At 39.7% G+C, this 14,154-nt stretch overlaps 1 protein-coding gene across 2 annotated transcripts in view; it reads right to left on the bottom strand.

Annotated features, from left to right (window-relative positions):
- Positions 1-4,651: 4,651 nt before the first annotated feature.
- The window catches only part of SAR1B (secretion associated Ras related GTPase 1B), a 26,984-nt gene continuing 17,481 nt past the window's right edge, over positions 4,652-14,154 (bottom strand). For both annotated transcript variants that reach the window (XM_019506276.1, XM_019506275.1), the window contains 5 exons: positions 13,750-13,869; positions 12,183-12,248; positions 11,143-11,246; positions 10,040-10,171; positions 4,652-8,876 (listed from right to left, as the gene is read on the bottom strand). In XM_019506276.1, coding sequence (XP_019361821.1) covers positions 8,760-8,876; positions 10,040-10,171; positions 11,143-11,246; positions 12,183-12,248; positions 13,750-13,869 — 539 coding nt within the window. In that variant the 3' untranslated portion in view covers positions 4,652-8,759. The remainder of the gene's footprint in view (positions 8,877-10,039; positions 10,172-11,142; positions 11,247-12,182; positions 12,249-13,749; positions 13,870-14,154) is intronic.

The following is a 14,154-nucleotide window of genomic DNA, read 5'->3' as shown; positions in this document are numbered from 1 at the left end:
ATTTTCAAGAGATGCACTTGCAGGGATAGCAGATGTAAACACTGATATAAAACCAGAGGATGATTTTAGGGTGGGTCACTAGAGCAGTTTTTACCCAGGAAAAGCAATGTGACAGTATGAGGACAACCCACTTCTCTTTCCAGGGCCCCTCAATTCCAGTGCTGGTTTGCTGTCTCAGAATCATAGAAAACGAGGGTTGGAAGGGACCTCAGGAGGTCACATCTAGTCCAATCCCCTGTTCAAAGCAGGACCATCCCCAACTAGACCATCCCAGCCAAAGCTGTGTCTAGCTGGGTCTTAAAAACCTCCAGGGATGGAGAATCCACCAGCTCTCTGGGTGACCTGGTCCAGTGCTTCGCTATCCTCCCCGTGAGTTTTTTCTAACCTAAACTTCTCTTGCTGCAACTCATTGCTCCTTGTTCTGTTATCTGCCACCACTGAGAACAGTCCAGCTCTGTCACCATTTAATAAAACAGACATATAGTCCAAACAGCTACTGAATTACACTCTCTCTCTCTTAACTGGTAAACCATATCATGAGAATGGTTTTAGTTTTTTCAAGGTCAAATACAGCGAGTTAGATAAAAGAGGTAATGTATGAAAATAAAACGTTAAAAAGAACACAAGGCTTCCTCTGTAAGGTGCTCTGAGGCCTGCTGAAGGAAAAGGTCTAGTTAAAAAAAACTAGATTCATTTTACCATCTTGAATTTTCCCTAGGAAGGGCAAGGAAGGTCATGTGTGCCCAAAAGCTTGCAGAAAAAGATTTTTTTTTTTTTGTGATTTCTTAGTTGGTCCAAGAAAAGGTATCATCTCTGAACCAAGAGTTCTAGAGTTTTGCATTAGTTAAAAACTGAGTACTATTAAAAGAAGTCAAATGGCCCTCTCTGTTATCTGATGCAATGTGCAGTAGCTTTACCCTAATGTTTTCAGGACACTATAGGTCAGTTCTCTTGGAAGTAAACAGCTCCTTTCAACAACTGGCATGGTCAGATGAACCTTTCACAACTGAAGTCTGAAGGGCAGTCTAGTAGCTGACACAGGTTGGGCAAGGACTTTAGCAACATCTCTGGAGCTAATTTTAGACTCTGGTGTTCATGGTGACATAAATAGAAATAGTGTTGTGGTCACACGCGTAAGGATCTGTTACACATTCTTTGCGTCATAGCAGTGGGCAAGCAACTCACAGCAACCCGGGGAACTTCAGTTAAGCAGATTAAATACAAGTTTTCTTTCGAAGCAGTAGGTGCGATCAATGTGTGTAAACATTGTGCTTTATCCTCTATTGATTGCCCTTGGCTCTGTTTGTCAGTGAACAGACATGGAAATACAGGTAGGGCTTCCTCCTTGCTGATTACCTGTTACAAGAGCAGAAGGCAGGCTAGAGATGCCCCTTCCAGAATACCCTAGCAAAAGGCAGGATAGAGGTGCCTCTTCCTAAATACCCTAAAAGAAGTCAGATAATTTGTTCTCTGGGAAGTGAGCACTCTCCAGCTATGGCTCAGAAAATGAAGGGCACGCTGGAAGAGGTGGCTGGGAATGTCTAATCTGGTGGAGAAAAAAGCAAAAGCTGAATTGAGGTCAAAGGGGAAATTTCCCTTCCAGAAAAGACTGCAGATATGGCCAGTGGTTCTGTGTGCTTTGGGAAGTCCCATTGGAAAGCCGGTGAGGACCAGAAGCCCTGAAGGCTGAGACTCCTCAGATCCGAGCATCCGCACATGATTAACAGAGATGATTAAAAGGGACATTTTTGTGGGGGCTGGGCATTTTTTTCCTTAAATAATTTGCCTTTTTATGGAAACGCTGACAATTTCCTTACCAGTTGAATACATGTCTGCCGCTGATAAAGTGGCATGAGAAAACAAGCCATGTGATTTGTACAACTTCCTTTTGTTGGCTAGATGCTGTTCCTCTTGCTGCACCTAGAAGTCTCTGGTTGCTGCCTTTGCAGCAGCTACACATTTGAGTCTTTCCCATGATACTTCCTACAATCATTTATTGGCTGATATACCAAAGCTCTTTATTTTCCGCGCTGCAAATCCCATTTTTCATTTTAAGCCTCAGGGCCCTTACTTCACAAGGGCTTTCAGTGAGCAACATCCCTTGATAACAACGTGCCTTGGCATTTATTATTCTCTGAAGGTCTTGATTTCAAATGTGTCAATCGCAAAGACCGGAGAAGACAAGTGACACGTTATGTTAGCACAGGGGTTTTTCCCACCTGGAGTTCAGGCTCAACCCTCCATGTCTGAGCAGCAAGAAACTTCCAAGGGTTCAAAATCTGGTTTCAAGTTTTACAGCTTGTCTATATGCCTACTGACAAGTCAGTTAAATAAGGCGATCTTGGTTGTGTCCTTGGGGAACACCAGTCAACATAGGACACCGGAACATTTCTGAAATAGGGTAAAATTTGGCACTATTGCTAAGACGGCATGGAGCAATTGTAGGATTTCAAGGTAACACTGAAATGTGCTGTCATAGGAGATAAGAGAGCAGGGTGGCCGCTTGTAACAGTTCCTGACTCTGGTAGGTTTGGCTTTGGCAATTCTCCCTCTTTTTATTTTTCAGAGGCACTGGTATTTTGAAATACCAATCCCAAGAGCATCCCCTCAGCAGATCAAGTCAGTAAGGCTTGGAGAGTTTTGCGTGCAGGTACTATTTTCCCTTTCCCAGTGATAATAGATTGATCAATCCAATGCACTTTTCCTTTCTCTTGATTCCACAACTGTCCCAGCCAGTAGCCTCCACTGTGAAACTTTGTCAAATGTTTTCTGAAGATCACTGTGCAACAGTCAATAGTGACTTTGCTAGTTCTGGGCATGATCTCTGAAAAGATCCCACATTACCGAGGCATGACCTCCTGTCCAGCATATTCATTACTTCAGGGCCATGCTATTCAATGTATGCCAAGCACTACATTTTCAAAGCAATTGGCTGCCTTAAGCTTGCTGAACAGCAGCCTCCATTCGCAATGGCAACCCCACACATTCCAAAATGTTAACTGTGCCCATCGTCTTGCCCTGAGGTACAAGGAGGTTTTAAGTTTCAGGTCCTTGCACTTCACATCCCCTGTCCCCTGGTTCTGCAACCCCCTAGCGAGTTCCAATCTGTTCCCTTCTCAATCAGTTGCTTGCCCCAGCACTTCCCTTGTTAACATGGTGACCACATTCACTTTTGGGCTCCTGTGCTGTCCTAGAATGAAAGCATTACGTTGTATTGATATAAAAATGCAAGCCAGACAGTGGCTCTGAAATTACTAACAGTTCACATGTGCACACATGTCCCTAGCTGCTGACAGAGACCCATTTACTTTTCCACTACCACAAACATTACTCCTATTGTTAAATTAGTTCTAGGATTAAAGCAACATTTTTTGGGAGGGATCCAAAGAAAACATGATTGACAGCTGGAAAACTACAACGACAACAGGAATTTGTGTCCAAAAACTGTTATTTTTTAAAAGCTGTACTAGTTGTTTTAGGTGCTACACCTACTTTCTTTACCCATTTTCCTGGCATGCTTTTTTGGTCTCCTTTCTACTATTTAAGTTTTACAATAATACTGCCAGCTGCGAGTGAGCATAAATATTTAGACAACCGCACACACTATGATGGGTACATAAGGAAGAAGTAGAAGCAGCTCAGAAATGCAGAGATGTTTGAATGCAAATTTGACTCATACTTTGTTGAAAAGTTGTTCCCAAGACTCAGAAGAAAGGGATCCAGACCAGATGAGATACGGCTATCTTTTGAGTGTCTGCAGTAAGTGCACAGGAGCAGGGGGAAGGAATTCCAGCTGATACTCATTCTGCCACTGTTTGCCCAGGGACTTTGGATATGACAAAACCTTTTTGGGCCTCAGTTTCCAGATCCTGGAATGAAATGTAATACGTGCTTCAAAGTTCTGTTAAAACGAACGACTTCCTTATTATGACTGGGCATTAGTCATAATGAGTGTTGTCTTGAATTAGTTTGGAGTAATTTTTACACATGGGCGGCTATTTTGATACATCCCCTGGTAAGGCAAGGAGCTTCCAGCTTCTGCTGTGAAAAGACTGACTATTAAGAGTTAATATGAAGCAGCATGTGTTGATGGTTTGATAAGCAGCTCCATGTTATAGTGGGTGGGTCAATCCACTTTCCCCATAACAGCACAGCAGGTCAAATGTGAAAAAGGTCTGCAAGTGAAAAAGAGTTCAGCAATTTCAGCCTGAACCAAGTTGATACAAGCAGTTCTGAACCATTGGCACTACTAATACAGACTGTTACTGAGGTTGAAATTCATATGGACTGAATCAGCAAAATTCAAAGCAAACACAGACAGTTTTTGGGAACAGGATGCAAAGGTCCAGCTAACATCTCACCAGTTTCGCAAGGCCCAAGATTCATGTGAACATTTTGCAACTATGAAAACCATTCATGATTTCTAAGTACCCACAAGTTTTCTCAGTTTGGGATTTGCTGTCATGCATATATCAATAGAAAACCTAAGTTCTGTAGAGTGACTGATTGTTCCCATATAAACAGTGTCTAATATACTGAATGAAAAAATCCAAAACTATAACAAAAATATTTATAAAGCCAGCATCTTATTTTTTCATTCTTCAGTAACAAGTCATTCAAGAAGAAATTGTAACATTTAGAACTGCATCTCTTCAAAGTTCAGATCAGAATTTTATTTTGCTATTCCTGACATTTAAATTTAAAGCATGTGATGGAAAAACAGAACAGTAACAAAAAATACCACATTAACTGTTTAGGAACATTTTCATCTGTAACGATTCTTCTGCAGAAATACAGAAACTGAAAGTCCATTATATAAATTATGTTTTTACACATGTACAGCACTCACAATTGCAGAACAGAAAATGTTCAATTCCACACCAAGATACTAGGGCAAAAAGTGGTTTATCTAAGTGCAAATATGTTAGCAAAGAGTTGTGTCTTTCCACTGTGAGCCAGTGGCTTTTGCTGTTTCTTACTATTTATGCTAAATCTGAGCAGGAGTCAGTTTGTGGAAAAATGGGAATTTGGATGGCAGCATCCAATTCTTTTAAGGTATAGTAAGAAGAGAACAAAGTATTTCCTGCTACAAGCATATTTGCAAATTGACTTTGCTTAAAACTTTACAAGCACCTTTCATTTTGCTGAGCTGGCTCAGGATATAAATAAGTTGATGTAAAATCTCTTATGTTAATCTCTGATTATTAAAATACAATATGGCATATATCTATCTATCTATCTATCTATCTCAGTAAAATTCACATACGTGCAGGTATCATATTCCAATGGATGCCATATATCATCTTTGGCACATCACGGAGAATACCTGAATAGCACTGGAGAATGTACTTTAGGGATTGTTCCAGTGCTGGCAGGAGGCTGCAAAAGATGGACTTAACAGAATTCCAGAAGTGGGAGAAGTGAAAGACTTAGTCTTCATGCTAAACATCATTCAGCGGACCAGGAAAGGGGTGCAATTATGCCTCACATCTTGGGATGATACAGTACACCCCAAACCCAAAGGTTATACTCTAGCCAAGAAAAATACATCTTATACAGTTCACAAACGAAAATATATTACGGAATTGCCGCATACAGGCCACATTCTCAGCAGCAGTCACTGAAACACATGGAGTTTGTGTTCACGTACCTTAATAAACTATTGTGATATAAAAATAGATTGGAGACGCTTCATAAACACAGTATTGTCATTGATTAGTTTTGTTTTTCCTCTCACATTCTACCTTACTGGGATGTTAAAATTGAAGGCTGAAGAATTGGACGCTCATGAGTGTCTCTCTAGGTACTATATCCAAACAGGATGGTGGTGACCACGGTCATCGACAGATCTCTTCTCTTTGAGACATACAGAATTCATGAGTACAAGACTGAAAACTTTCACAGGAGCTGGGACTAGTCACTGGAAATCTTACCCCTAAAAGTAACAGTGACCATAAGCTAGCTTTATTAGGAACTAGCAACTTCCAGAAATCATTTAAAAATGCAGTTCATTGACTTATCTTCCTCCCGGTAATTTCTTCACACACAAAAAGCAGATTCACATTCAATCAAAAACAAATAAGCCCTTGTTAATTAACACAGACTTCTCTCCTATAGGCTAGAAGAAAGCCTATTTCTAAAATGTAAATGTTTGAGTAGTGCCTGGATAGTGCAATGATAGGGACCATGCAATATCTCCAAGAGGATAGATAAAAGATCTGAATTCCTTCCATATCTTTATCACAACCACATTTAAAACTAGCATCTTACAGCATGAAACATGAAATCTGCATATCCTCAAAACACTAAGCATCACTCTTAATGTGTATGTTTATCGCGTTACCACCTCCATTTTGACATTGCATACTACCTTCCTCTTTCCTTTGCTGCCAAGGTCATTCACTTTGGCTTGAAACAGAAGCTGAAGGGCACACAAACTGTTTCAATACCCACCTAATGGATCAGCCAGCAGAGGTGACCTGCAAGCATGTCCTACTATGATGTGAGGGAAACAGATCCTCTCTAGTTCCAGCTTCATTTCCATTAGCACAGACATCCCAAGACTCCCATTTCAGCAGTGTGCCATGACTGCAAGAATTATCTTTAATATTTACACTATCTGTTGATTTAGCTGTTCTTAGCCTAAGAGCTGTCATCAGAAAAGTCTGAAAAAGGCATGTCTTCAAACTATAACCATGGTAGATAGATACCAAGGACTTTCATAATGTCCCCACACTAATACAAGACCATTTCTTAGATGAAGGCTTGGTTTATGTAACCCAGACTCACTGTTTTGCAGTAGATTATTAGCTTAAATTCATATTATGTAGCCATAATGACAGCCAAACATTGGTGACTTCCACCAGCTACCTTCGCTTGTTGCTGAGACCTCACCATGTACAAACCAAGGATCTTCATAATAGCAAATGTTCAGTTACAGATGTTATTTGCAAAGTTTTAAGTTACTCTTATTATTTAGATACAAATTCCAGACTGTGGAGACTTGATTACCAATGCTTAATCTTTCACTCTCAGATCGGGGCAAATAGTAGGTCCCATCTACATACTCCAGACCTTTGAGCCCTATATCCAAAAGGAAGACCAAACAGAACAAGAAAAGAAGAAAGAGACATTCCAGATATAGCAACCACCAAGGTTCTACCGTGAATCACAGCTTTTAGATACATTTTGGACAAGACCTATTAATCATTAGTACAGCAATCCCATTTTTGCAAATAAGCTTTAAACACTAAGAACTGTGCATCTGTCCTCTCATGGGCAAAAACCTCCAGTGACCAACACCACCACAAAGATGACTGGCTCCAAGTTTGAAGTCTACACTTCAGTCCTTTTCCCACCTACCTAAAATAATATCCCCACCATCCTAAAGCATACAGAAAACCAAACCATAATTCCCAAGTGAGTATCAACAAATAGCAACAAGAAGTTGATATGCAAGTGCTCCAACACTTCCATCTTAGAAAAAATATTCTCCTTCCTTCCTAGTGCATGCAGAAGAAAGGGAGAAGAACTGTTATACAGGTCTGTTCACAAATATTAGTGATATCAAAACTTTACTCAAGGAATAAACCAACATAGCTTCCAAGACATACCAAACAGTTTGCCTACATGGCAACACTGTACAAGATAACACACCTCATCACAATGAAGGCTAATGCTGAACATGAAAATTAAAATCAAGGCTAAACCATCATCCAGCTGGGTGTGGGGATGACAGAAGTTTCCAAAAAAACCACCAGCAAAAACTGTTTTAGTAACTGATCATCATTCAGAAGCAACTACTCTAGCAAGCCCAAAGCCTATTTAACTTAGAACAGAAGATTTCATGCAGTATTGTCTTCTGTTTCTTCAGAGAAACTTTAAATTCTTGTGCCAATTAAAGGTTCATTTAATTCAGAAAACTCAAGAAAACAGGAGCACTTTTGCAATTAGCACAAGAACTGTATTGGCACCAGTTGATTAATTTGTGTCTTTAATTACAGATTAGTGGTTAAGGGAAACAGAATTAGATTCTTCCTCTATTGATGGAAAATTCTAACATAAATGCAATTAAGTAGTGTGAAAACTTATGATTATCTAATGTACACTCAAGCTACCTTGAGGCCTTCTAAGCTTTAGAAAGGTAATTCATATATTCAGAACTTCAGACGGCCTCACTGGTTAAGACACATTAAAATGAAACATATCCCATTAAAGATGCCAGAATTGATTTAGATTTATTGCATGACGTTGCATAAGAAAGTATATTATTGAAAACTGTAAGGCATCATGCAATTATCAATAAGCTAATTATTTATTGTTCCTTGAGAGGTGGTTATATATTCTAAGTTTTATAAAACCAGTTTCAAAAAAGTACATAAAAAAATTAACATGATAAGCATTAAATATTTTTCACGTCTGTAGTTTTTAGCTGTTAAAAAGTGCATTCAAACATACTATACTGGAAAGTCACTTTCAAAAAATGGTACTTGAAGACAACTGTCATGTTATAAGCTGCAAACGAACATTGTTTTATGGGACTAGAAAGCCAACATGTAATATTTAAATTTACAAACTTGTTTGAAATCAGTTTTCAATCCACACACTTACAGTTTAGCAGTTGATATAATATTCTAAAAACATATGCTTTTATAACCAAACATAGTCTACTGAGTTTAAGTTATGTACACTGAGTGATCAAATAAGGAACAGACTTAATATTCAGACTTGGGACAGAATGTACAAATGGGAGTTTGGCATTAATCAATGTACTGTGCCATCCAGCGGAATCCTTCTCCATAGCCTTGTCTCTTTAGCACGCTGCACATAAAGACTTCTAGAGGTCTAGTGTTCAATTCTTTCAATGGTACATTGCCCTGGAAATGAAAGAGATCAGTATTTCCAGCTGTAAAATCATAAACATGTTGAAAAACAAACTGAAGTAGAATGTTATCATCTACTTTGTTTTATAGACTACAACTTCGGAAAGTAAATGCCCCTACAGCTTCTTCAGGTTACCGGGAACTAAAGGCGCAGACAGAAGTGCAGCTCCCCATGTAACTCGCAGCACTTTACAGGAAGCGCTATGACTTACAGCTATCCCCTGGGCCCAACAGATGTTCGCTGTTGGGTTCTGGGGGTTGGGGGAGTGGCTGCAAGGCTGCAGCCATTCTCCTCTAGCCCTGCCCTTACACCCTCCCAGGTCTTCAGTATAATCAGTATAACCCCATACCATTTGCGAGAAGCCAGCAGTGGTGGTTCTTCTGTGGAATAGATTAAATTTAATACGGCCAGTCTAGAGAAACAGTTTTTATAAGCATGAGGGAATTTGGAAAAACTTGTTTCTAATCCCCTACAACTGAATGTCTATAATAAAGTGAGTGTGCGGTATTTACATTTAATTAAAAGTACAGATTTCAAAGAGCAAAAGGATTCAGATGTAAGCCCCAGATTACTGATACAGACATTTGGAAGAACTTTTCTTTCATTAACTACCAATGGTGATTTCCATATCAGTGTAATGGCTTTTAGTATCCTGTTTCTAACCCTTAGACCAGTGATATTCAACCAGGGTGCTGTGAGATCCTTGTAAGGGTGCCACTCAAATATTAGCATGTTTAGGTATGCAAACACTTACACACGTTTCACAAGGTAAACCCAGAGATTTCAAACAGGAACCCAGCCCATCAAAATATTCTGACCTGTTGTGAGAGCAAGTTACCTTCATCTTTCTGAGTCTTTGCAACAGAACTGCTGTATAGTTTTCCATAGTCAACAAGCAAGTAAAAGCTAAGAGCTGGCATTTTCCAAAGGATGCCTTGAGACTAACAACACTATGAACTATCTTGTAAAGTACAAAGTATTTTGCTCTGAACAAAGATACCCCGAATCTTGTTAACTCAAAAGGTGGAGACTTTCTACATTAAACAATAGCTGCTATTAGACAGCTCCTTTGTGAAGCTGGGGGGAAGGGGTAAAAAGATCTTTAGACTAGATTACAGGGAATATACAGGCTCTCCAACAAGAATAAGAACATTACCTTTCCTGTTGTTTGGCCATACAAACCAAACATCTCTCGTAACCTCTCTTCGCTGATGGCTTCAGGTCTGTCAATTTTGTTACCAAGAATTAGGATAGGCACATTAGCAACAGTTTCATCTGTCATTAATGACTATGAAGAGAAGAGAAGAGAGAGACATGCAATAAGGATGCATAGAATAAACACAGTTTATTTTATGGGTGCAAATAGTAACCCTGATTTCAGAAGCGATGCAAGATACTTGGTACTAAACACCTAGAGTGAATCCTTGCCCTGGGAACCAGATTTCACCTCTGAATTACAAAACTCTTGCTCACTGTAGTGACTCAGAAAGCAGTCACAATTCCTCAACAAAATGTGCATTGGGGGAAAAAGCAACATAATCTAGTCACAATATACAACATGCCTCCATTTTTAAAGTGGTGCTGGTGTCACTGGCAGAGAAAAATACTTGCCTCAATATAAACAGCATATATAATTAACAAGAGAAGAAGGGGAGTTAGCTGTAGCACAGCCAGAGAACAGTAAAAAGTAACTACTGATTTAGATCAAACCTCTGGAAAACCTCCATAAAAACAGGAGGACAAGGGAACAGGCTGGCCAGGGAAGTTACCAAATCTTCTTCAGTGGAGATTTTCAAGCAGAGGCTGGAAAGGCATCTGTCTGAGGCAGTCTGGAAACAGCAACTCCCAGATCTGTGCAGGTCTTAAGCCAAGATGACTCTTGGGTTCCCTTGCAGCCATGCAATTCAAGTCAGTGGTCAACAACCTTTTCAGGTTGCAGACTGGAGTGAGCCAATTTGGATCAGAGGAGGGTGGCATGTGGGCAGGCACTAGCACCCAACTGCCATCGTGTCTCTCCGTGGCAGCATGGGGAGAGCAACAGCCACCAAACCTGCATGCCGCTGGAGGCCCAAATCCATGGGGCTGATTGAACAGGTTCATAGGTTGTAGGTTGCTTCCCCCTTTTCTAACTGATCTGTTGAGCAGCATATGGAGAAAACCTCCCTTTGGTGGACATCAGGTCTGGGTGTCACCTACTCTCCACTTCCCAAGAACTGGGAATAGCAGCTCACTATTTCTAAACCCATTTGTTTAACTTACATCAAGTTCTTCTTTTGATTCAGCCAATCTTTCAAGATCTGCACAGTCCACAAGAAACACAATACCATTGATGGCAGGCAGATAATTTTTCCATACTCTGCGAGCTAACACAAAAAAAGTTATAAATTAAGAGCAACTACGAATTAACGAATTAATTCAAAGCAATGCACAGGGCTTCACTAAACAGTAATAACTTCGGAGGGGCCACTAGTTTCATCTATATCAAGTTTAAAATCAGTCATTCCAATTTTACACAGCTTAAAATAATGGAACGCTGCTTTTTTTAAGCAGGAAAAAAGCTTTTCATCCCTGTAAGTGGAGGTCGAAAAGCCCATACTACAGTATTTTTATGTTTAGCATGCAAATAACTTGTGGCCTCTCTTAAAGTGATACCTAAAATTATTTAAAAAAATGAAAATATAACTTGAAGACAAGTGATTCAATGGCAACTCCAGAAAAAGGAAGCAATGGAACGTGTAAGTTGATATCCTTTCATAACATTACACCGCTTTTCTGGAAACCTCAGATTGTCCTCGGAAAGGTGTGTTTCACCCTCAAACAGCCATACATGGATGCTGGAGAATTTGAAATCCTTGATAAGCAGTATTGTATCTTTGGTCCAATATGATGGTAGTAGACCTAGACGTTTTTATTACTACCCTAGCTAAACTGTACTTGTGTACAATGCAGAGGAACTGATCTTGTTTTCCAGAGACTAACATTACACCAAACAAAAGTTAAAACATGAAGTGTAATGGTGAAAAACAGACTGGTTCAGATTTACTACTAATTCTTTAAGGAACCTCATCTAGAACTTGGCTCTCTGGCAGTTCCCCCCTATTGTATGTTGGGGTGTAATATTCAGTAGATAGAAGAAGAAGACCAGAAGTTTCTAAAATGGCATAAAAAACCCTTGGAAACTATTCCTCGTAGCATGGGCATGTTCTCGATCTGAGGCAAATTAAGGTTAATACTCTATTACTTTATTGTAACTAAGGCAAATAGTCACATGGGAGGGGGAACCTACTGACAACTCTTACCTTGAGTATGTCCACCCAGATCAAAAGTAGTAAAAGTCATACCAGCAATCGTCAGCTCTTCTGAAGCTAAAATACACAAAACTGTTATGTTCTCTGTTTCTGAACAGCATACAACCCAGCAGAATACTTCAGCAACCTTCTGGGAACAGATTTTACTCTCTCAACTGATTAAAACAATTGTACAATGTTATTGAATAAGTAAACCAGAACAAAGTGATATTGAGAGAGAGCCAAGACAAATATAATACTTGTATAACCAACTCAATATTATCAAGCTTTAAAGAACAATACAAAAGTTTTGCAAGGTCTGGCAAAATAAAACCAAACATTTTTTCCTGCATTGTATATCCTTACATTAACATTCCCCAAACAGTCAGTTTTGACATCTGTTTTTTCTTCAAGTTGTGATTTTATGTTGGGCTGCCGCAGGTAGACTCCTTGGGCCAGCCAAAATTGCATGATGGCAAGTGATAAGGGTCTGATCTAAAGCTTGCTAAAGTTTATGGGAAACTTTGTATCATCTTTAGTTGGCTTTTGATCAGGTGCAAAATAAACAGCAAATGGCTCAGGTGAGTTTTAGCTTTGGACTCTACTGCTTCTCCTTCCTCTCCTGGCACCAATATTCCAAGCACTGGGTTCATAAGAGATTTCAAAAAGGAAGCGGCTCGTGCTTACTATATAGTGTATTTTCCCACATACATCGTTCTCCATTTTTTCTTGGCACTGCCTTCTGGAAGTGGGAATGTGCATTATATGTGAGAAAATACAGAAAGAGCAGTTTTTGCTGCTTACCTGGTGAAAAGGAATGTAAAGGGAGCAGAACAAAGAAGCAGGACAGTGAGCTCCCCTACCTGCTGCTACTCAGTTACTACAAGGAAAGATCTTTTTTTTTTCCTTCTTCATTCTGCATTTCAAAATCAAGGTGTCTAGCTTATTTCAGAGTGCATGGTATGTAAGACAATACAGTGACACTGCACAATGAGCTTCACTTTTTGTCTTCTGCTGTCATGACAAATTGTCATTTCCCACTCCGGAAAATCCTGCTATTTGCTCAGGAAGTTTTCTTGTCCTTCGTGAGGTTTCTTCCCCCTGAATTAGAACTGCAGGGCTGGGCCTGATCATGAAAACTTTACGTTACTCATGTCACATGCAGAGCTCCTTTGTGCTTTATACAATCCAGGCTAGGTAAAATATCTAAACTATTGTTAATTCTTTCTCCTCCCTCTATACTTAAGAGCTTTTGTGTGCTCACTCAGCCCATCACTCCATTATTTCACCTAGCCTTGAGCATCCCTCTCAGTAAACCACCCTGCTGAGCCATTACCAGTGCCCTTTCAAGCTAGAAGAACCAAACAAAAAGCATAAATCACATTTCCACAGAAAAGCATGCCTTCAACCCCAGCTCCTGGTAGGTTCTTCACCATGTTCTACGCTTATAGGTAAGCTCTACTGAATTATATTGCACTTTTATTTTTGTGATATTAGCAGAACATGCTACAGAGACTGCAGCATAGCTGAGACTTGAAATGCTCTTTCTAGTGTTACAGAACAGAGGGTATAGACTTACTGGGATGTAGTGTAGGGACATGCTGTCCCAATCTGTCATCTTTAAGCATGTGCAGTAATGTGGTTTTCCCTGCATTGTCCAAGCCAAGAAATACTAGTTTACCCGATTTCTTGTACAATCCTGAAAAAAAAAGGCCCTTAGTGAATAATTCACTTATTTAACCAGTCATATTGTAACAAAAGCTTAATTTATACTAGTGCTGCTCATATCAACCTGGCTGTATATCAGAAAAGATTGGCAATAGCTTTTTCAGCCCTTCTTAAACAGAAACCTGTTTCATACTGTATGGGACATCTTCTGTTCTGGCAGGCCACACTATGCTCCTCAGGCCATGCCTACATTACACACTTCTGTTGGCATCAGGAGTGTGAAGATCATTGTCATAAAGAGTATGAAGCTACCCAG

This window comes from Gavialis gangeticus, unplaced genomic scaffold (assembly GCF_001723915.1).
Source record: "Gavialis gangeticus isolate Ggan-Ray unplaced genomic scaffold, GavGan_comp1, whole genome shotgun sequence".
NCBI lineage: Eukaryota > Metazoa > Chordata > Crocodylia > Gavialidae > Gavialis > Gavialis gangeticus.
Note: the sequence above shows the minus strand (reverse complement) of the source record. Positions and strands in the feature narration are given on the sequence as shown.